The sequence below is a fragment of the Mustela lutreola genome, chromosome 5, assembly GCF_030435805.1.
Source record: "Mustela lutreola isolate mMusLut2 chromosome 5, mMusLut2.pri, whole genome shotgun sequence".
Classification (NCBI taxonomy): Eukaryota; Metazoa; Chordata; class Mammalia; order Carnivora; family Mustelidae; genus Mustela; species Mustela lutreola.
In genome coordinates, this window is record NC_081294.1 from 71,166,456 (window position 1) to 71,190,232 (window position 23,777).

Consider the following 23,777-nt stretch of genomic DNA (forward strand, 5'->3'; position numbering starts at 1 on the left):
GAGTCTTTAAAAAAACATGAAGTTAAACAAAATAAGAATAAAGATAGAGATGTAATTTTTCCCTCTTTACAACACTATTGAAACTTTTCCCACTGATGGGAAATGTCAGTTAAAGACTAAAAGTTCTGTTTTGGGGGTGAGGGGGAGTTTATTTCATCTTGATTCCTGTACCAGTACTTTGATTTCTTCTTTTACCTATGTCTTAGATACTAACTTTAAAGTCACCTTGTGGGGGTGCCTGGGTGGCTCAGTGGGTTAAGCCACTGCCTTCGGCTCGGGTCATGATCTCAGGGTCCTGGGATCGAGTCCCACATCGGGCTCTCTGGTCAGCAGGGAGCCTGCTTCCTCCTCTCTCTCTGCCTGCCTCTCTGCCTACTTGTGATCTCTCTCTGTCAAATAAATAAATAAAATCTTAAAAAAAAAAGTAATAAAGTCACCTTGTGGATGTCATGAATTTTTTTTTAATCTCTTTGGGAGTTCTATATGGACTGCATTTAACTTAATGGATTACTTGGGGAGAATGGACTTCTTTGCCATATTAAATCTCCTATTTTGCACTCAAATGTAAGTTTCTCCTACTTAGTTCTTTTTGTTCTGTTGTAAAAGTTGTTCTTTTATAAGATTTTATAGTCTTTCCCTCTAGATCCTGTACCGTTTTGTTAGATTTCTTCCTAGGTATTTCATAATTTTTTATTGCCACTGTGAATAGGATCCTCTTTTCTATTAGGTTTCCTATTGGATTTTGTTTACTACATAATAATACCAATTTTTTTATGTTTATTTCTGACCACTTTATTAGTCTTAATAGTTTTTCCATTGATTTCTTAGATTTTCTTAGATTTTATTTTATTTATTCCCGATGCGGGATCTATCCCAGGACCCTTAGATCATGACCTGAGCCGAAGGCAGAGGCTTAACCCACTGAGCCACCCAGGCACCTGATTTCTTAGATTTTCTAAGGTACAACTATATTATCTGCAGAAACAATGACAAGTTGTTTTCCCCTCATTCTTCATTTTTCTTGTCTTGCTGAATTGTTAGGTATCTCTAGGATATTATTGTAGAGTAGACGTAAGAAGAGGCATCTTTCTCTTGTTCTTTAAAAGTTCTCCTTTTTTTTTTTTTTTAAGATTTTATTTATTTATTTGACAGAGACCACAAGTAGGCAGAGAGGCAGGCAGAGAGAGAGGAGGAAGCAGGCTCCCTGCTGAGCAGAGAGCCTGATGCGGGGCTCCATCCCAGGACCCTGAAACCATGACCTGAGCTGAAGACAGAGGCTTTAACCCACTGAGCCACTTAGGCACCCCATTCCTTTCTATTTTAACATTAAAATAGAAATATATTAAATATATTAAATTTGATGCTTGCTATGGATATTTGATAGTCATTTTGTCAAATTTTTAAAAATGTTTGTTTTTCACTTTCTGAATATTTTATCAAAACTCAGTGTTTATATCAAATTGACAATTGCTGAGATAAGCATTTTTTTCCTTTAATCCGTTAATGCAGTGAGTTATCTTAAATTATTTTTCCTGTTGTACTAGTCTTGCTTCCTTGGATTAAATGCTACTTGGTCATCATACCACTGGATACCACGATATTACTTGGTCTTTTTAATGCCTTACCACTAAATTTGATTTTATTTAGAATATTTGTATCTATATTCATAAGCAAAATAATTGGGCCTGTACTTTTTGTTTCCTTTTTTTTTCTTCTATCTCTTCTTGCTATGTAATACTTTATATACTTTAGAGCTAACGTTGATTCATAAAACTGAGCCTGGTGTCTTTGAAGAGGACATTTTGACTGCTTTTTAATTTTAATTACGATATTCAAGGGCTGTTAACATCCTGAGCACTTCTCTCTAGTTGTGACCAACTTGTTAATTTTATGAGACCTCAGGGTTTTTTTTTAACTGTTATTGAGAAATAATTGACATACTTCGCTGTCTGAAGATATACAGGATGATGGTTTTACATATACTGCAAAATGATGAGCACAATGGGTTCAGCTAACGTGCATTTTCTTGTATAGATACAATAAAAGGGGGAAAAAAATTCTCCTTGTGATGACAGCTGTAAGGATGTATTCCCTTAACAACTTTCCTGTAGATCATATGGCAGTGTTAGCCGTAGTTATTACGATGTACGTTACATCTCTAGTGCTTACTTGTAACTGGAAATTTGTACCTTTTGACTACCTTTCTCCAATTCTCCCTCCTCCCATCCTCCACTTCTGGTGACCACAGATCTAATCCCTTTTTTCTGTGAGGTTGGTGTTTTTGTTTTGTTTAGATTCCACATAGAAGTGAGATCATACAATGTTGTCTTTTTCTGACTTATTTCACTTAGGTAATGCCTTTTGGTCCTTCCGGATTATCCCACATAGTAAGATTTCCTCATTTTTTTAATGGCTGAATAATAATTATCCATTGAATATATATACACATCTTTATTCACCCATGGACACTTAGGTTGTTTCTGTGTCATGGCTGTTGTAAATAATGCAGCTGTGAACATGGGAGTACATATATCTCTTTGACACAGTGTTTTCATCTCCTTTGAATATATTCCCAGAAGTGGAAATTGCTAGGTCAAATGGTAGTTCTATTTTTAATTTTTTTTAGGAACCTCCATAATGCTTTTCATAATGGCTGTGCTTGTTTACAGTCCCACCAACAGTGCACAAGGGTTCCCTTTTCTCCATATCCAAGCCACCTCTTATTATCTCTTGTCTTTTTGATGATGGCTATTCTAACAGGTATGAAGTGTTATCTCAATTGTGGTTTTAATATGTATTTCCCTAACAACTAGTGACACATCTTTCTATGATGTAAAATCATAAAAAGTATTTTTTTGTACTTTATTGGCCATCTATGTATCTTAGGAAAAATGTCAGTTCAGGTCCTGTGCCCATTTTTTAATTGAGTTATAGGATACCCTTGAATAACATGGCTTTCAACTGTGTGGGTCCACTTAAATTTTGTATGTTTTTCAGTAAATAAGGTACAGTTCCATAAATGTATTTTCTCTTGGAATTTTCTTAACATTCTCTTTGCTCTAGCTTACTTTATTGTAAGACTCTAGTATGTAATATGTATAACATAAAATACATGTCAATCAACTGTTTGTTATGGGTAAGGCTTCTTGCAGTCAACAGTAGGCTATTAGTAGGTTTTAGGCCAGAGATACACATGAATTTTGACTGTGTGGTACTTGGTACTGCTAACCTCCATGTTACTCAAGAGTCAACTTTTTTTGCCATTAAATTGTAGGAGTTCTTTGTGTGTGTGTGTGTGTGTGTGTGTGTGTGTACTTTTTTTTTTTTTTTTTTTTAAGATTTTATTTGCTTGAGAGAGAGAGCAAGCGGACATGAGCAGGGGGTAGGATCAGAAAAGGAAAAGCAGACTACCACTGAACAGGGAGTCTGACTTGGGGCTCCATCCCAGGACCCTGGGACACAACTGAGCCACCCAGGTGCTCCTGAGTTCTTTGTATATTTTAGATATTAATCCCCTCTATCAGATACATGGTTTGTGAATAATTTTGCCCATTCTCTAGACTGACCTTTCATTTTATTTATGATTTCTTTTTGCCATGCAGAAGCTTTTCAGTTTGATGTAGTGTCACTTGTTCTTTTTTTTTTTTTTTTAAAGATTTTATTTATTTATTTGACAGAGAGAGATCACAAGTAGGCAGAGAGGCAGGCAGAGAGAGAGAGGAGGAAGCAGGCTCCCTGCTGAGCAGAGAGCCCGATTCGGGACTCAATCCCAGGACCCTGAGATCATGACCTGAGCCGAAGGCAGTGGCTTAACCCACTGAGCCACCCAGGCGCCCCATGTTCTTTTTTTTTTTAAATAAACAATTACTTATTTGAGAGAGAATGAGAACAGAGCAAGGAAAGAGCAAGAGAGAGAATAACAGACACCCTGCTGAGTGCCAGTGTGAGACTCAATTCTATGACCCTGAGATCATGACCTGAGCAAAAGTCTATAGAGTCAAACACTCAACTGAGCCCCCCAGGCGCCCCTATTTTTTGTTTACTTTTGCTTCAGGTATGATTTCCAAAAAATCATGTTGAAGAACTTACTCCCCATGTTTTCTTCTAGGAGTTTCATGGTTTTAGGTGTTAAATTTAGGCCTTTAATCCACTTCAAGTTAATTTTTGTGAGTGCTATAACTTAGGGGTCCAGTTTTGTGCTTCTACATGTGAATTTCCACTTATCCCACCATCATATATTAAAGTATTGAGTACTGGCACCGTTGGCACATTTTAGTTGGACTGTTTATATTGGGGTTTGTTTCTGGTCTCTAGATTCTTTTCTCCTGATCTATTTGTCTATTTTTATGCCAGTGCCATAATGTTTTCAAGACTATAGCTTGAAATCAATGTGTGATGCCTCCTGCTTTTTGTTATTCTTTCTCAGGATTTCTTTGGCTCTTCAGGGTATTTTGTGGTTTCATATAAATTTTAGGAGTGTTTTCTCTATTTCTGTAAAAAATGCCAGTGGCACTTAATAGGAATTGGGCTGAATCTGTAGCTGGCTTTTGGTATTTTAAGAGTATTCCCACACATTTCAAGGGTAACCTATTGAAGTGTGTTGCAAAATCGATGAACATGAGATCTTTTTCACTTATATGTGTGTTTAAATTTCTTTCATCAATGTCTTAGTTTTCAAAGTAGAGATCTTTGACCTCCTTGGTTAGATTTGTACCTAAGTATTTTATTGGTTTTGATGCTATTATAAGGGGATCAATTTCCTTTCCAGAAAATTCGTAAAGTATCTGTTTTCTTAATGGTAAAATGAGGATAACTAAAGCTAACTCCCAGTATTGTTGTAAGGATTAAATGATGTAATTGCTTACTGTAATTATGCTTCACAGATTTAAATGGTCATTAGTAGTAACAACTGATGTTACTGTTATCCCTCAAGTGGATGTCATGTGGTTATCTTCATTATCCTCTGCTATTGCAAGTTGGGTGGTAAACTCCATACTGGAGAGAGATAATACAAAGATTAGCTAGTGGTCTGGCCAACAGCAGTAGGCATCAACTCAGTGTGACACACCCCTTTGGGAGTCTGGATCTCCCTCAGGACTAGAACTGCTACGTGCAATGCTCTCTTACACAGGTGAGGAAGCACCACCTGTTGTACAAGGAACCCATGGCAGGGGCTGTGTGTGCACACCTTGGACATGTGGAGTTTGTTCTCCACCTTGGGTATGATTATATAGGTTAGTTATTGAAAGATCTTAAAGTTGAATGGAAAGATGACCTTTTTAAAAAGTTATTTGAAAAATCAGGATTGTAATATATGAAGAGTTGCGGATTAAGTGACTGATCCCAAGAACATTCTTTAGGGGTTTTGTTGCTTATTTGGCAAATACTTAGAAGTCTGGTGTCAGTCCTTTTAACAGGAGTGTAAAATGTCAGGGTGGGATAAACTAGGTGTATGAAATAGAAAATGGAGGCTTGCAGCATTCTCACCAGCAAGCACAATACGGTTTTTTCCAGTCTTATTACTTCAAAATCCCTCATCTGATATTTAAAATGTATTTATGTTGAGTCATTTCTTTCTCTCTTACTGGCGAACCAAAAGATCATGAAATGATTCTGCAGAGCCAGTAGCATTACGTTCAGTTTCTTTTTTTGTATATATCAGATAAGAGACTTGCAAATGGAAGTAGGGCCACCTCACATCCTCTGTAGAGTCATGGCAGTGATGTTTGCCTTTTTGTCACTGATGCTACATTTATTAGTTCATAAACCCATTTCCAAAGAACCTAAGAGCTTTTTGATGAAAGGTGACTATAGGAAGAAAGAAGTTAGTTTCTAACAGGCTGCTTTTTTTTTAAATAAACATTTCTTTCCTTCTTTGTAGTGTTTAGAAAGTACTAGTTTCTGAAGTGTGTTGCAAAGTGAGAGTGGGGAGGCTGACAGGCCAAGTGGAAATGAATGCATATAATTGGAGTTTGGATTTCTTAGTTTTTAGCTAGGAAGGGAAAATAGAAGTTTCGAGCTTCATCTCAACTTAAGCCTATAAATTGTTCTTCCAACCATACCTTCTGGTTGGAGAAAAGCTCACTCATCTGAGGAATTAAAGCCCCTGAAGAGGCTGACTTTTGGTAAACCATACTAGTAACAGAAGTGAAAAGGCCACAGTTCAGAGTTGCATGTACGTCCCCATAGACTAGGGAACCTTGAACACCTCCCAGCTTTTACTCATGCTGTCCTCCTGTAGCTGGTAGGCCTCAGTAGCTAGTCTTTCCAGCAAGCCTAAGAAAAGTCCACACATTTTGAGATTTTTACAGTATTTAAATACTTCTTCAAGAGGGGGTATTTGTCCTGTCACAGAGTGACCATGGAGCATTGCCAGGACTCAGGGGCCCTGGGTACATGCCTGGCTGTATTCATTAGTAGCCATGTTGTAGCCGTGTTGTAGTTCCGGTTATTGTTTCTAGCTCTTACTGTATTCTGCTTTTACCATTAGAAGTACCCATAATTTCATGAGATTTTTAAGATGTTACTTTTATGATATACATTATATGTCATATATTTTTAAAATATACTATTACATATAATTAATGTTACCACTACATTTATTTTAAGTACCAATGACTTCTTTTTCCAGAGCAATCATGAAATTTCACAGTATGAAAATGGAAGAAATCAACAAAATTATTCGTGACCTTTGGCGAAATACCTATCGTGGACAAGGTAATTGACATGGTTTGTCGTGAATGGTTTTTCCAAAGTCCTGTCCCTAGCTCTTGCCACATAGGATCTCTTATCATGCCAGCATTATCGCCTGGACCCTTTCTGAATATCTCTTTGAGATTTTCTAAGAATTCTTATCTTGACAACATCATGTAGCAAGAAAAAAAAAATGCAAAGGTTTTCTATTCCAGAGCCTGACAGGACTTACATATTTGGCTATATACATATTACATTTAACTGATGACCTAATAGATTCTGTTGAAATGTAGATAGGGATAAACTGAAAGACGATAAGAAGAAAACCAGCAGGAGGAAACTCTTAATAGGGGAACTAAGAAAGGCAGAGCTGAGACTGAGGGTTGGGGCATCTGGGTTGCTTTTGTGTCCTGAACCTCCTTAGCCAGTTGAATGGTAATGTCAGCTCACATGTTATTTCAAAGGCTTACTTAATATTTGCAAATGACAAACGGCTGCAGAGTGTAGGTTCCTCTGAAACCATCTTTTTGTGTCAGATATTGAATACATAGAAATTCGATCTGATGCCGATGAAAATGTATCAGCCTCTGATAAAAGGCGGAATTACAACTACCGCGTGGTAATGCTAAAAGGAGACACAGCTTTGGATATGCGAGGACGATGCAGTGCTGGACAAAAGGCAGGTATCTCAAGAGCCCCGGGAGCCACCTATACTCAGAGAATTGATGGGGAGAGAGTACTGTTGGTGCCATGAAAGCACCCAGGGCTGCCCTGGAATGGTGAGAAGCTCCTCGAAGCACTCTTTGTTGCCATATAAGGTTGATCAGACTCACTTATCCCATTCCACTCTTCCAGTTCTTTTTTTTTTTTTTTTAAAGATTTTATTTATTTATTTGAGAGAGAGACAGTGATAGAGAGCATGAGTGAGGAGAAAGTCAGAGAGCAAAGCAGACTCCCCATGGAGCTGGGAGCCCGATGCAGGACTCGATCCCGGGACTCCGGGATCATGACCTGAGCCAAAGGAAGTCGTCCAACCAACTGAGCCACCCAGGTGTCCCCCACTCTTCCAGTTCTAACCAGCATTTCCTGCACCATTAGGTGGTCTTTTAGGAGAAGGGTCTGAAACATTCTCATGTGATAGGCCTTATGTAGAACAAGCAGCTAACAACCCTTGTTTCATAAAACTCCTTATGGAACAAAGTTATTATATCATCAGTTGTAAGACATAACACTATTTATGTGCCACCAAGAAAGAAAAAAAATGGAACTGTAATTGCAAGAGTGTGTCCTGATTTCGAGTGATCAGAGGTGGGGAAGGATGTTAGAAACAAATGACCTATAGTATCACCAAACGAGATCCTAGGTTGAGCCAGATGAGGCATTAAAATATAAAACTCTCATTGAGAAAGCAGCCTCATCACAGGACTGAGTCCCCACCCCTCTTCTCCCTCAGCCTAGCCTTTGGGCCTGTAGATCCTCTAAAAGAAAGGTCTGCTAGGGACATCTGGCTGGCTCAGTTGGTAGACCATGCACCTTTGATCTTGGGGTTGTGAGTTTGAGCCCCATGTTGGGTGTAGAAATTGCTTAAAAATGTTAAAAGAAGGGTTTGCTAGACCAGAATTCATGACACTCTCAGTAGCTGGGCCAGGCACTTGGCTCCACATGTGGCTCTGGCAGAATATGCTATGTTGGATAGGGTGCACAGAGCAAATCAGAAAGAGGAATAAAGCTTTAAAGAGTCAGGAAAATTGGACCTGCATCCTTGGGAACAAGGCTGGATTCCTTTGTGCACAGGTCTATAACCAAAACAGTCTGGATTCTTGAGCTTCCTTCTTTGAGATTAGAAGCAGATTATGTTTCAAAACCCTTCTGGACCCCCAGTTTTCTTAACAAAATCTTAAAATTCTCGAAATGGCTCACATTATCTGAGGTATTTCATAGTTTTCAGTTTTTGCTTTAACAGTCCTGCGTGTATGTATTTTATTGTCAGCCCAGACAGCAGATATTAATTTAAGGCACATGCAGATTATTATCTTAATCATAGTTTGCAAAAATGACAAATTTGTGATCTATAATCAGTATTCCTACTTGCTTTGGTGATTTTTAGTAGTTATGAATAAGAAAAAACACTTTGAAACCCTTCCCTTTGGGTTAAGAATGCTTTGGAAATTATTTGAACAAAGTAGATTTCCCAAAGATACTCTGAAATTACAAAAATTAGCAGTAATTGCTTCCTTGGTGTTGGGGAAGAAGACAGACTAATAGTTTGGTAGAGGTGGGCCAGGAACTTCATTTAGGCTCTACTCTGAGGAGTAGTAGTAGTAGTAGTAGTAGTAGTAGTAGTAGTGGTGGTGGAGGTGGCAGCCACAATGGGGTTCAAATACAGAAAGGAAGGGTCTTCCCCAAAGGGCCCAGCTATGATCCTAACTTCTGCAGTCTCCCAGCCTGCCCTGGGCAGCAGAGAGAAGCTGTAAACTGTTCTGTCCCACGCTGATGCTCCTTTTGCTCACAGGTTCAGGGGATGGGGTATTGACAGCTCACACAGAAGTGGTTTATACTTACTAGACTTTCTGTCACTCTTAGTTCTGTGTCCCTTATGCCCTCAGATGGCTTCAGCCGCATCTGAGGGTTTAAGTATTGGGTTTCTGTTAACCAAGAAGTGCCTCCAAGTGTCAGTTCCTTGGATGGCTTACATAAAACCATATTTCTGTACTTCTGATACATTGACCCAGGAATATTCTTTCTCTCTCTGTTGGCTTGCTCAAACTTATACACGTAAACATTTAAGTGTAGGTAAGGCACAGTATCCGGTGCCCCTTTTACACCATGCAACATAGAGATATCAAGATAACTCAGAGATAAGACGTGTGGGGGGGGACTCTGGAAGATGTCATGTGTCCACGTTTCCTAACTAACCTTATTATCAGGAAAATAAAATATCCAGGCCTTGAATTTTTAACATTGTTAAACTGTTACTCAAATTATTAGTTAGAGATAAAGGGTGATACATTTCAGATTCAAACCTGGGACTTCAAGTTTCATTATAGCTGACAAGATTTGTGTGTATTTGGGGTAGTGAGATCACCATCGGTTTTAGCATTTTATTTCACTGCCAGTGACAGGCTGAGATAAGTACCTGATGGCTCACATTCTGGAAGGGTTTAAACATCTGGTCACAGTGCCATGCTCTCTCAGATAAAAGAGCAGTGATTTACCTAAGGTCAGTGAGCCCATTACATTGCTCCCTTTCCCTGACCAAGATATTAGGCCAGGTCTGCCTACTTTCCTAAAAGTGAATGAGGAAAAGGTCTGTGCACTACAGCTCAGCTCTCCTGCTTTATTACAGGTGTTAGCCTCCCTCATCATTCGCCTGGCCTTGGCTGAAACGTTCTGCTTGAACTGTGGCATCCTTGCCTTGGATGAGCCAACAACAAATCTTGACCGAGAAAACATTGAGTCTCTTGCACATGCTCTTGTTGAGTAAGTATCTCCTAACCTGGGGGTAGGTTATGATAGAACTCTCTGTCTTACTTTAAAAACTATAGTGAAAACCTTGTCTGGATGTGTCTTCCTTGGGGAAGCTGGTTGGTGGCAGACCTTAAGCTTTACCTTTGATAGTAATTCTTCAGATGCTTAAAAAAAGAACTAGGTGGGGAACAGCAGTCCCAGACACATCCTGCATCTCCCCGAGTGTGTTCATAGGGAAACTGAAGGGTTTCCTGGTTTGGTTTGGTTTGGTTTGGTTTTTCTGTAAACCACCCCCCCACCCCCACCCAGCAGTGCCCACATGTCACGTAGAGGACTTACCATGCCCTGCTAAAACATTTGTAGGTGCTGACAATGGATTTTGGCCCATCTCCCCAGTCCTGTGAAGAATGATAGCTCTTACTCAAAAAGTATAGTAGTGGTTAAGTAGAAACTAGAAAGTAAAATCATACACACCTTTGCCACATTCACATGCCCTTGGTACAGGCTCCAGGGATAGGCACCCATTGCTGAAAAACTCTGCTGGCAGAGGAAAGGCACTTTCTCCCAGCTGAAGAAGCTATTTTGGGTACTCTGACTCCAGATACATTCTTTTTGGCAGAGCTGATAGGGAGGGGAGCCCTTTCTCAGCCATCTCTTAGTAGTCTTATGTGGCCAGCGCATGAGGGCTAATACTTTAGGAAGCCACATGCATCCAGTTTCAGGCAAGGGAGAAAGAAATGATTAGTTAAAAGAAAAAGTCTGATTTCAGTCTCATAGCTAGGTACCTCAGCATATAGGTAATGAGCAAAAATGTTCCCAGTACACCCACTCAGGCCTCCTGTGTGTCATACCAATGATGCATCTAGTGACTGGTGGTGGCAGAATTCTAAGTAGACCCAGCTCCTAAGAAGGCAGTGGGGCTTGCAAATGTAATTTCCCTTGCCTGTAGTTGGGTCTTTTTTTTTTCCTTTTCTCCCAGAGAGAATTAGTAACAGGTCACAAAAACCCCAGACAAAGGAATAAACCAGACTCCTAAAGTTGAACAGCACAGATATTAAGGAAATTAAGTAAAACATTTCTACCTGCTTTAGTAGGAAGAACTTGATGTTCTAGAAGAAATTACATCATATATTCTTATCAGTGCCTATGTCAGACCTAAGTGAAGAATCACTTCAGGCACCTGTGCTGTCTAGAGAGGAGATGGGACTCATACCTGGAGGGTTTGAAGGCCTGGGTCCAGCCCAGGCCTCTCCCAATTCCATAGGACTGGCAGAGGCCCTGGTCATCACATTGTGTCATGTGTCTGACAAAGTTCTCAGTGGTTTTTTACCTAAAGGAAAGGATTATTTGTGCTCTCCAGTAATAAAATGTTCTAAATACACTGTTTCAGGATAATCAAGAGTCGCTCACAGCAGCGCAACTTCCAGCTTCTGGTCATCACACATGATGAAGATTTTGTGGAGCTCTTAGGCCGCTCTGAATATGTGGATAAATTCTACAGGATTAAGAAGAACATTGATCAGTGCTCAGAGATCGTGAAATGTAGTGTTAGCTCCCTGGGTTCTTATGTTCATTAAAAATAGTCACGATTTTTGCCTTAGAAACACAAGTCCTCAGGCAACTGCTTATTTCTGGTATCAACTGAGTCAGTAGGAAAATCTGTCCTCTCAGAGGAGCTTTGCATCTAGGATTTTGAATGAGAAGTTCTACCATCATTAAAATTGTTTCAAATGAAATTTGGACTGATTTCCTGGACTTCAGCTCCCTGTAGGCAGCCCCTGATATGCCTTGGTGGCGGGGAGGGGTCAGTAGCAACACAGTTGGATTCTGCTCCCCTGCTTCCCGGTACCTGAGTTTAATTCACTCGGCTTCCACTTTTCAGTGGACTTTGGAGAAGTAGATTCTCACTGTCTGGATAATGTGAATTACAACTGAGCATTCATATCTGAAGATGACCAGAAATGAAGAGGTTTTAGTATTTCAGTCTGCTCTTAATTTTATAAATCCAAGAAGTGACCTCCCTCACTGGCTGTCAGTTTCCCCAAGTAAAATTCAAAGTAGTCACATGGGGGCATTAGAGTTTCAAGGACCCTTAAATAATCATGTAACTCAGTTTGTACCGTCTTCCCTCCCCACATGCTCCTGTCAGGGAGCCATCCAAACTTGGGGCTTGGTCTAGACAGATGAAGTTCTCCACTGTGCACATCTACCTTTGGAAAGCTCTGATCCAGATCAGGCCTCCCTTGGCTTGGGGCATGATCTGCCATCATGAAGAAGTCTGTTCCTCTCTACATCTGTCCTGTGTATCATCTCCGGCTCATGAACAATGCTGATTGTTCATCCCGTGTGCATTACAGTGTAGAGAGCAAACAAGACTCACCAGATCCTAGCCTCCTCCTAGTGGGGTCCAACCAGACCTGGAAGAGTAGGACTCATTCTCATTACAGATGTCATTTCTAACAAAAATTCAATCACACCTTTTTCCTGGAATTGCCAGCTGACAATGGGAAGCTTTTCCCAAGCATGACACGCACAATGCTACCAAGTCACACACTGCTGAATTAGACCATGGAGTGTTATCTTTCTGAATCTCAGTCATGTGGCACAACATTTTGTGCCACCTGTAACTCTCCTGAGCAAGCAGTACAGACAGGCCTTCTCAACCAGGGTGTGCAAAGAATCAAGCCCTGAGGCCCTCAGTGAAGTCCTCATCCCTAGAGCTTGTGAATGTTCCCTCGTGTGGCAAAGGGGACTTGGCAGATTTGATTAAAGGTAAGGAGCTTGAGTCAGGATTATCCTGGTAGGCCCGAAATGTAATGGTGACTAGCCTCATTCAGGCAGAGCATGTGTGTTGCCAGAGAAGGTGGCATGCTAACTGAGGCCACAGGGCTGTGCTTGGAAAGAGGAGGAAGGGCTATGTGCCATGCACTACAGACAACCAGGAGAGGCTGAAAAAGGAATGCTCTCCCCTCAGAGCCTCCAAAAGGAAGAGCCCTGATTTGGGGGTTCTGATCTCCCAAATCATGTGAGAGAATTGGTTTATGGCATTTTAAGCTGCTTAGTGTGGGCTAAGCAGCAGCAGTAGGAAATTCATACTGTATCCATTGTATATAATCAGTTTCTGTGCATCTAAGGTGATCTCAGTTGATCCTTGCACAACATAGGTTTGAACCCTACATATACTGGGGTTTTTTCTCCCAGTGAAGTACAATATTGTAAATGTATTTCCTCTTCATTATGATTTTCTTAGTATTTTTTTCTCTATCTTAACTTCATGCTAACAAAACAGTATGTAATATGTATAATATAGAGAATATGTGTTTTATCAACTGCTGATATCATCAGTTGGGCCTCAGTCAGCAGTACAGTATTAATAGTTAAGTTTGTGGGTAGTCAAAAGCTATACATGGGTTTTTGACTGCACTGAGGGGTTGGTGCCTCTAGCTCCTGGGGTTCATTGTTCAAGGGCAAATATAGTTACATACTATCTGTGAGAGAACTTAAAAAAGAGTTACTTGAATCATTTTCTGTGTTCTATTATTCACATGAAGAACCCTCGTTGAGAAAGCCTGGTCCAGATTCTCACCCAACCCTTGGATCAAAGGGCCAAGCAGCACAGCCACCACTCCCAACCATCTACTTCCTGTCCACAGACTTACAAGGTTCGGCCATCCTAATTTGCTTTGAAAAACAAAAATTACCCTATTTACCAAACTAGCATGGTATCCACAAAGGTACCAGTCTCAGAGCAAAGATCCAAGAATTTGTAAATTAACTAGAAGCACTTCAATTCCAGCCATACATTAAATATACACCATAACCAATAGCTCAGGAATTCAAGAATATTTCAAAATGTGATAAATCTGTTCATAAATCATCACCATAATAAAGCCAAAGAGGAAAAAATTCTGATACCACATTTTTTTAAATAAAATTTAGTATCTCCTAACTTTAGCAAAACTAAAAATTTTGCAAAGACTTTTAAGATTTTATTAGAGAGCAAGTGAGGGGAGGGGCAGAGGGAGAAGGAGAGAATCTCAAGCAAACGCCTACGAGCACAGAGCCTGATGGAGGCTTGCTCTCACAACCCTCACCTGAGCAGAAATCAAAGAGTCTGAGGTTTAACCGACTGAGACAACCAGGCACCCCCAAAATATTTTCTTAACATTATTTGTCATCAAATCAAAATTAAAGTCATCTTAATAGCAAAAGAGGAAGCATTTCCCATTAGATAAAAGACATGAGATCTTCCATCAACAGGTTTCTGAAAGTGCTAGTCATTACAACCTGGAATGACAATAAGGGCAATACAAGATAAATGCAGGCAATGAAATAGTTATTTGCAAATTGAAAGATTTCCTATTCCCAGATGGAGCTTCTCTTACAGCCCTTCTGAGAGTGGCTCCCTTCCCATTCCCCTTGTACCTGTGCCATGAAAGTGGGGTAGGTGCCTTTCTGTTCATTTCTGCTTCTAGATAACTCTTCATTCAACACCCCTGCTTCACATGAGGGATGAATAGGCATCACAGTGTGGAGATGAAGAATAGGAGGCAAAGTCATAAGCTAAACCCAAGCATCACCACTCCCTGGCTCTGGGACCCTGGGCAAGTCATTTATTCCATTTCCATATCTTTCACGTAGGTAAAACAGCTGGAGGATTGTTAATACTGGAGGATTATTAATAAGGATGAAAAGACTATAGACTGCACATAAGTACCAGGTGACTGTTAAAGAAAAACCTGTCTTTAGTTTACTCTTTCCTGTTTCTCTTCTTTTGTGCCCAGCCTGCTCAACCCCTTATTCACTGACAAATTTAGCCCTCTGTTTGCAGTCATTCCCCAGGTCTAATTTCATAATCACAGTGATTTCAGCATTCAAATGATAATATAACATAACCCTGGCCTCTCTGCTCCCTTCCTGCACTGAAAAAACACTCCATAGTCTTTTTTTTTTTTTTTTAAGATTTTATTTATTTATTTGACAGAGATCACAAACAGGCAGAGAGAGAGGGGGAAGCAGACTCCCTGCTGAGCAGAGAGCCCGATGCGGGACTCGATCCCAGGACCCTGAGATCATGACCTGAGCCGAAGGCAGCAGCTTAACCCACTGAGCCACCCAGGTGCCCCAAGACACTCCATAGTCTTACTCCAGAGTCCAGTCCTTTCAGTAACAAAAAATGCAGCTCTCCATAATCTCACTATTAGCGCCTTGCTCTCCAAAAAGCACCTGATACATTCACAGTTCACTCTTGGGGACTCCAACCCTAGTAATTCTTTGAGTCCCGCAAGGTTTCAGGTTCTCGCCTCCATCATATCTTTTTCTCCCCTTCTACAGCTTAGACTCCGTGGCCCATCACTCTATCACTGTCTTGCACAGACACTCAACTGTCTTGCCCAGGTTCTGTCCTCGGACTCCTGCCAACCCCCAATGCTGCTGAAAGAGAAGCCGTTTCTCCCTACACATGCAGTTTCCCTGGCCTACTGATGGGGCAGCCCTCTGGTGCTCAGTCTGCTCCTCTTGGCTTCTCTGCACTCACTTGTTTGGAGATATCATCCACTCAGCTTTAAAATTATCTTAGGGTTCTCCTCAGAGTAGAACTTGAAATGATTCCAGTGAAAGGAAACAGGAGACTAGGGGAATTTTGTGAAGAGCAAACAGCCAACATAGAGTGTGTTCTTAAGCCAGTTACCACAGTTGGCAACTGTAGTCTAATCCCACAGGAACACTGAGGGAAAAGTGGTAAATACATGCCTCAGCGCTTTCCCACAGGAGCAGGAGGGCTGTGGTATTACATGCCACTTCCAAGAGTCACTAAGGGCCATTGCGGGACAGGTCAGCCTACTGACATGCCATGTGCACCTTCCACAGAGCTGCCTTTCACACTTAAAAAGTAAAAACAAATACTAAGAAAGAAAAGCCTTTGACAAAGATACAGTTAACAGCAACAGACAAAAGTGGGCAGGAATACACCGGAAGTTCTTTTGATAGAAGCAGGGCACTGACAGCACTTTCCCCAGGCCCCTAGATGCTGACTCCTCAGATGTGTCTTCAGTCCAGATCTTGTCTAAACTCCTGACTCAGAATCAGCTGCCTACTGGACATCTAGTTGCACTTGAATATCTAACAGACATCTGAAACTTAAAATGACCATAATCAATCTTTCCCCCAGAACCTGCACCTCCCATAGACTTTTGGTTAATGGCAACTCCACTCTTTCAATTGCTCAGGCAAAAACTTGGCGTCATCCTTCAGATTTTGTTTATCTAATGTCCCAAATCCAGTGCCTCAGTTTAATACCCTGGGTTCAACTTTCAGAATGTATCCAGAGGGGTGCCTGGGTGTCTCAGTGGGTTAAGCCACTGCCCGCATCGGGCTCTCTGCTCAGCAGGGAGCCTGCTTCCCCTTCTTTCTCTGCCTGCCTCTCTGCCTACTTGTGATCTCTCTGTCAAATAAATAAATAAAATTTAAAAAAAAAAATAATGTATCCAGAATCTGACCATGTCTTACCTTCTCAACTGCCACAGTTCTGGCCCAAGTCATCACCATCTCAAACCTGAATAATGTGAGGAGATACCTAACTACTCTGACTGGTGGGTCCTGCCCCCTGCCCTCTGTTCTCAACACAGCTGTCAGTCATCTTCATAAGAGTAAACCATCTCGATGTGTTTCTCACAGGGGTGTGGGTTAGTAATTCTGAAACCACTTTATACACGAAAATCAAACACACGTGTATATTATAGATAATAAGGACCAAGTTTCTCACTGTTAGAGAATTACATCTGTATCAGGGAAGGGAAAAGACTCTACAAAGAACCCTGAAGTATTGGACTGAGTCCAAATTGTCAGTGTAAATTTACAGCTTTAGTATATAAAGAGTGTCTACTTCCTTTAGGGAATAAAGTAAGGAAATAAGGGGGTGAGGGAGTAGGTAGGGAATAGTCAAGACTGACAAAAATCAGTCTTCCATAAAGGCAATGAGAACAATGGCAAAAGCTGGTAAACTTCTTCAGAACTTTGGAAATTAATGAAAGGCTTGCAATAAGCCAAGGAGTGTTTATTCCAGGAAAACAATCTCAGAAAAGCCAGTGGCTTTGCCCCACTCCCTGTTTCTGTGGTAGCTTTGAAAACCAGAAGCCCAATAGCTACAGAACCTCTGAAAACCTGCAGTGACTGGAAAGGCCAGAATGGACTAGAGCTCCCCAAAATCTTTAGCTGCAGAAAACCGCCCCTATTTGACCTGTCTGGCAGCTCACTGAAAATCTCCATCCTCTGGACTGGTCTTTATTTGACCTGATTCAAGCTCACTCTGCGAACTGCCCTAACTGCTGTAGGCAATCAGTGGTCCTTGGCTAAAACTGCAGATGCCTGAGACAGCATTAGTAACTGGAGCCAACAACAAGGTAACCAAGAAATCTGAAAGAAAAAATTAGAGGAGGAGATGTCTGTGGTGGCTTTGACAAGCTACCACATATTCCTGGGAATCTAGATGTTCATGTGTGTGTCACATTTTGTGCATACTCAGGAAGGCCCTGAAAAGACCCTAAGCTCTGACCTTGAAACTACTCATGCAATCAGTGAAGGCGAAGGCATAGCTGCCAATTGCCTGTGGAAGCACTGAGGATGTGACAGAACAAATTATCTCCCTCACACAGACACGTACCCAGGCACAGCCCTTCAACAAATGCTTGGAAACTTAGTTCAAGACATTAAATGAAATCTGTGTCCCATCATTAACGATCACTAATATGAGAATTCAGTGACCACACATAACAAAGAATACAGATTTACAAAATTAGTCAAGGAAAGGAGGCTCCAGGTCCTACATGATGATGATAGTAGGAAGACCCCGAACTCACATCCTTCACGGACACTCCAAGTTCATACGTACTTATAGAACCATTCCTCCTGAAGAACTGAGAGCTGAATGAACCACTTCTGCACAACAACAGGGAGATCACATAGAGAATGGCAAGACATGTACACACGGTACTGAAACAAAACTTAACCCTGACCCTGTGAGTAGCAGGGGGAGGGACAGTACTGAGAGACCAGAAGCAGATTCAGCTGCCTGGGTACAGAAAAGAAAACAAAAACAAAACAAAACGAAAAATGAGCAACTTGGCTTAAAAGAGCAACTAGAATATAAAAGATCGAGGTCCAGAACTCTGCCAGATAGTAGGGGAGTTGCTGTAACTCTGTCTGGCTCAGAGAGCCTGGCGAGCACCAAGGTTTACGTCCCCCTTCCACCTTGAGAAGGTGGGTGGGAGCAGGCTCTGGGCACCATTCCCAGTCACCTTCCTCAGTGAGCCCTGAACCTTTACCCCACACCAGCTCAAACGATCCCACCAAGAAGGCCCCAGTGTGGCACACACCAGGACACCCCTGGTGAGCACTCACTATAGTTCCAGCCATCATGCCAAGGTGACACAGCTTCAGGGCACCCAGAAACACTCCAAGCCCACACTGCTTTGGCTACTGATGACCTCCTATGGCAACCCGTGTGGATGACCATCCAGCCTGCACCCACCACAGCTCCAGCCACCCAGGTAGGATACCCTGGCTTGTACCCACATCAACTTCAGCTATCCTGTCAAGGAACCCTCTGCATGTAGATCCCAGGGAAAACCCCCAATTAAACCCACTTCAGGGGGCACCTGGGTGGCTTAGTCAGTTAAGCGTCTGCCTTCAGCTCAGGTCATGATCTCAGAGTCCTGGGATCAAGCCTCGCATCAGGCTCCCTGCTCAGCAGGGAAATAATCTACCTGATAAAGAGTTCAAAGTAATGGTCATTAAAGAAGCTCACCAGACTGCAGTAAGTAGTAAATGAACTTAGTGAGAACTTCAACAAAGAGGGGAAAAAAAGGGTTGAAGAATATAATAACCAAAATGAAAATTACACTAGAGAAAATCAGCAGTATATTAAAGGATGCAGAAGAATGAATCAGCAATCTGGAAGACCGGGTTATGGAATGCAGTCAAGGTGAACAGCAAAAAGGAAAAAAAGGTTTTGAGAGGATAGCTTAAGGGATCTCTTGGAGAACATCCAGTGAACAAAAATTTGCATTGTAGGGGTTCCAGAAAGAGGAGAGAGAAAGGGGCAGAAAACTTATTTGAAGAAAAAGCAGCTGAAAACTTCCCTAACCTGGGGAAGGAAACAGACATCAAGGTTCAGTAAGCAGAGACTTCCAAACAAAATGAACCCACAGAGGTGCACATGACATATGATCATTAAAATCTCAAAGATAAATAGATAAATCAGTAAGAGAGAAGCAACTGGTAGTGTACAAGGGAAACCCCACAAGGCTATCAGCTGATTTTTCACCAGATACTTTGAAGGCTAGGAGTGGTATGATATATTCAAGGTACTAGGGTGAAAAACCCACAATTAAAAATACTGTAACTTACAATGTTATCAATTGGAATTGAAAGAGAAAGTGTTTCCCAAATAAAAGTTAAAGGAATTTATTATTGCTAAAGTGGCCTTATGAGAAATGTTAGGGAGGCTCCTATAAGTGGAAAAGAAAGGCCATAATTAGAAGAAAACTAGGAAAGGAAACATTTCATGAATAAAAGCAAATGTACAGTAAAGGTAGTGAAACAGTCACTTATAAATAGTATTTTAGGGCGCCTGGGTGGCTCAGTGGGTTAAGCCGCTGCCTTTGGCTCAGGTCATGATCTCAGGGTGCTGGGATCGAGTCCCACATCGGGCTCTCTGCTCAGCAGGGAGCCTGCTTCCCTTCCTCTCTCTCTGCCTGCCTCTCTGCCTACTTGTGATCTCTCTCTCTGTCAAATAAATAAATAAAATCTTTTAAAAAAAAGTATTTTATTTTATTCTTTAAGTAGGCTCCATGTCCAACATAGGGTCTGAACACACAACCCTGAGATCAAGAGTCATACACTTGACTGAATGAGCTAGAGAGGCACCCCTATAAAGGACAGTATGAAGGGTAAAAGGCAAAAGGAGTAAAATCAATTATATCTTAAAAAGTATTTAAAGGGATTCACAGAGGGCTGCCTGGATATACACGAGGATGGATCCCTGGTTAACTGTCTGCCTTTGCGCTGGGTCATGATCCTGGGGTCCTGGGAATTTGAACTCAAAACTTACCAACTGAAATCAGGAATCTCAGCCACCAAGGCACCTCAGATGTCTGACTCCTGATCTCAGGGTTGTGAGTTCAAGCCCTATGCTGGGGTCCCACTGGGCATGAAGCCTACTTTTTTTTAATATAAATTAAATTTTAAAAATAATAAAGTAAAATAAGATCTTTAAAAAAAGAAATCTCCAGTTGTAAAATACATAAGTCATGGGGCTATAAAGTATAATATGGTAACTATAGTTAATAATACTATATTTCATATGTGAAAGATGCTAAGAGAATAGATCTTAAAATTTCTCATCACAAGAAAAAAAATTCTTTTTTAAATATTGTATTTATTTGACAGAGAGCTTACAAGGAGGCAGAGAAGTAGGCAGAGAGAGAGGGGGAAGCAGGCTCCCTGCCGAGCAGAGAGCCCGATGCAGGGCTGGATCCCAGGACCCCAAGATCATGACCCAAGTCGAAGGCAGAGGCCCAACCCACTGAGCCACCCAGGTGTCGCCCTCGGTCCGCAAGGACGACAATGAGCCTGGTATGGTGTTAATGCTTCATTTCCGTTTATTTAACCAACTTCCTTAGCTTATATACAGCAGGGTGACCAATAAGAGGTCAAGCAATGGGGAGAGCCAATGAGAGTCCTGTTACTATGCTGATTAAATTTGATACAGCCAATAACTATGTCCTCCTTTAGGCGGGCTTCACCAGAAAGTTCATTGTATACTTGCAGCGTACTTTGCTAGCAGTGAGCCAAGCACCTTCTTGTAATGGCGGGGACTTTCCCGGCCGGAAGCAGTCCCCGACATCTCCCCCTTTTTTGTTTTATGGCAGAGATCGTGCCTGTCTTAGGTCGTCAGTAGCAGAAAACATCCTTACCCGCCATCAGACACAAGATATCGATGATCTCTGTCCTGTCTTAGGTTGGTATGTTTCTCTACTGATCTTACCCGTCTTTGACTACCGATCTGGCATGCTTAGCCATATCTGGGGAGATGTCCCAGCCTCTATTGACATAGGGGCTTGTGCTATAGCTCGGCTCTGCTCTCGCTGCTGTGTTCTCCACTGGTGAACGTTTCTGAATAGAAGCAGAATGCCAGTAAGGAGGAGGACAAGATGACCAATTGTGTCAGCCCATTGTTTGGTGAACTGGAACATATTGCTGAATGTTGGAAATAGCTCTGGAAGGGAAGCTGGTTGCACACGCATACTATTTACTCGAGTTATCTCAGCCAGAAGGATTCGTGTGAAATTTTGAAAATCGTCAGACCAAGTACCCTGCAAATACTAAGAGAGCTGTTGGGAGGAATTGCTGGCCTTATTTAATTGAGAGAATTTTACAGGGGTAACACAAAGCGCAGAAAAGGGAACAATAGAACCAACACTCAGTACATCAGCTAGTGAAGAACAGGGAGAAGATAAAGGAAGAATTAGTTAAAGGTAAAGGATAGGGCCAAGCCTTCAGAATAGCCCATAATTCACGTGTCGCCGTCGGGGGAATTAGGAATATCAGAGTCCCCCACGACAGTAGGAGGATCACGGCTTCCTCGGTCCTCGTCCTCGTTCTCAGGGGCCTTCCGGACCCATCTCTCCAGAATCCAAATCGGCACTTCTTTGTCCTGTGGGAAAACACAAACGGAGCCTCTGCCCCAGATTAATACAGGATCCGGGCCTTTCCATTGTCCCGTAAGGATATCCTTCCAAAGAACTAAGGGCTTGGGGGAAGAATCCATACGGGCTGAATGTCTTTCAGCTGCTGCTTGACCGTTTTTATCGAGCGTCAAAAAATTTAAAATAAATAGAATTGTATTTAGTTTGTCTTTAGGGGACCGGAACGTGTCCCCTATTCCCCCTTTTTGTTTTAAAAGAGTTTGTTTGGTGGTTAAGTGGGCACGTTCCACGATGGCCTGTCCTTGAGGATTGTAGGGAATACCATGATTTAGGGTAATGTTTAGTTGAGGAAGGAAACTGTGAAATACTTGTGAGGTGTATGCAGGTCCATTGTCTGTTTTTATTTGTCGAGGTTTACCCCAAGCGGCGAAGGCTTGAAGGCAGTGGGAAATAACATCTTTGGATTTTTCCCCAGCATGGATAGAGGCGAATATGACACCAGAACATGTGCCCACGGAAACACGCACATATTTTAGTTTACCAAATTCAGGGATGTGAGTAACATCCATTTGCCATATATGGTTGGGTAACAGGCCTCGTGTGTTAACTTCTAAGGAGGTGGATGGCAAGAGGGTAACACAGTTTTTGCAAGAGACTACAATGTCCCTGGCTTGAGCTTTTGTTATGTTGAATTTAAGTCTGAGAGTAAGAGCATTAACATGAAATAGCTTGTGAAATTGTTTTGCTTGTTGAATATTTTCCATTAAAGTGAAGATAAATTGCTCTTTGGTTAACATATCTGCAGTGCGATTGCCTTCCGTCAAGGGGCCGGGGAGAGCTGTATGTGCCCTGATATGCCCTATGTAAAAGGGTACCTTTCTGTCCCATATAATCCTTCCATGGTAATGTAGCAGCACTACACATAGGACTTTGGGCAACCCCTAGGCCTCTAAGGGTTTGATCAGCCCTTTGTAGGGGCCAATCTTTTGGCCAATCAACTTCATTAATGATACTACGATCAGCCCCGGTATTCAGAAGGCCCATAAATTTTTTATTTCTGATCCACATAGAATAAAGAGGTCTAGCCTCCATTCCAAGTGTTAGACATGCGAGGGGCGGGCCAGTGGAGCCAAAACCCCTCTGTCCACGGGATTTTTCTGTGTTGGGGAATAGTTTATGACAGCTTGGTAACACTATAATTTGTGCTATTTTATCACCTGGACTGATAACTGTAATGCCACTGAAAGACCCGCGGATCCCCTTACCCAAGAATCCAACACTGCCACTGGATGCAATCAGCAAGAGGTTCTTTATTGTTACGCAGGCGCCTGCGGGTGGTCAGCAGCTCCTGCTAGCTGAGCACACCCGGCTGGGGTGGTGCCGGGTTTTTATAGACAGGTACAAACAAGTTTTGGGTGGGGCGCAACTGATTGGTTGACAGTTAGAACTTTTGAAAAAGGCATACGTGGAGTTTGCTGATTGGCTCTAAGGACCCGCGCACACGAAGAGAGAGGCGGGAAGGGGGAACAAGCTGATTGGTTCTGAGGGCCCCCGCGGGAGGAGAGAGGCGGGAAAGGGGAACAAGAAGGGGGAAGGTAGGAATGCCATCATGGCGTCTCTATATATTTCTATAAGCCAAGCGGTTACAGAAGGGCAAAAGAGCGATTAATAAGCAATTAATAACCTAATTAATAACCTGGTCTATACCTAAAAGCCAGCGGTTTACAGAAAAGCAAACAAGCGGTTAGTTATCCTATCTATCTTCTAGGGGAGGGGTCTTTCACCACGAGGGGAAGACACTAATACTTTGACTATTCCTGTATAATCAGAATCAATTACTCCGGGGTGTACTATTAATGCAGCAAGGGCTGTGGAGCTACGCCCCAATAATAGGCCTACAGTGTTCACAGG

At 41.8% G+C, this 23,777-nt stretch overlaps 1 protein-coding gene across 9 annotated transcripts in view; it reads left to right on the plus strand.

The window, feature by feature from the left end:
• RAD50 (RAD50 double strand break repair protein) overlaps positions 1 to 11,897 on the plus strand; it is a 204,758-nt gene extending 192,861 nt beyond the window's left edge. For 8 of the 9 annotated variants that reach the window (XM_059174533.1, XM_059174532.1, XM_059174535.1 and 5 more), the window contains 4 exons: positions 6,632 to 6,717; positions 7,230 to 7,372; positions 10,040 to 10,173; positions 11,552 to 11,897. In XM_059174533.1, coding sequence (XP_059030516.1) covers positions 6,632 to 6,717; positions 7,230 to 7,372; positions 10,040 to 10,173; positions 11,552 to 11,738 — 550 coding nt within the window. In that variant the 3' untranslated portion in view covers positions 11,739 to 11,897. The remainder of the gene's footprint in view (positions 1 to 6,631; positions 6,718 to 7,229; positions 7,373 to 10,039; positions 10,174 to 11,551) is intronic. The other variant, XR_009353895.1, reaches the window with a different exon arrangement.
• Positions 11,898 to 23,777: the final 11,880 nt, after the last annotated feature.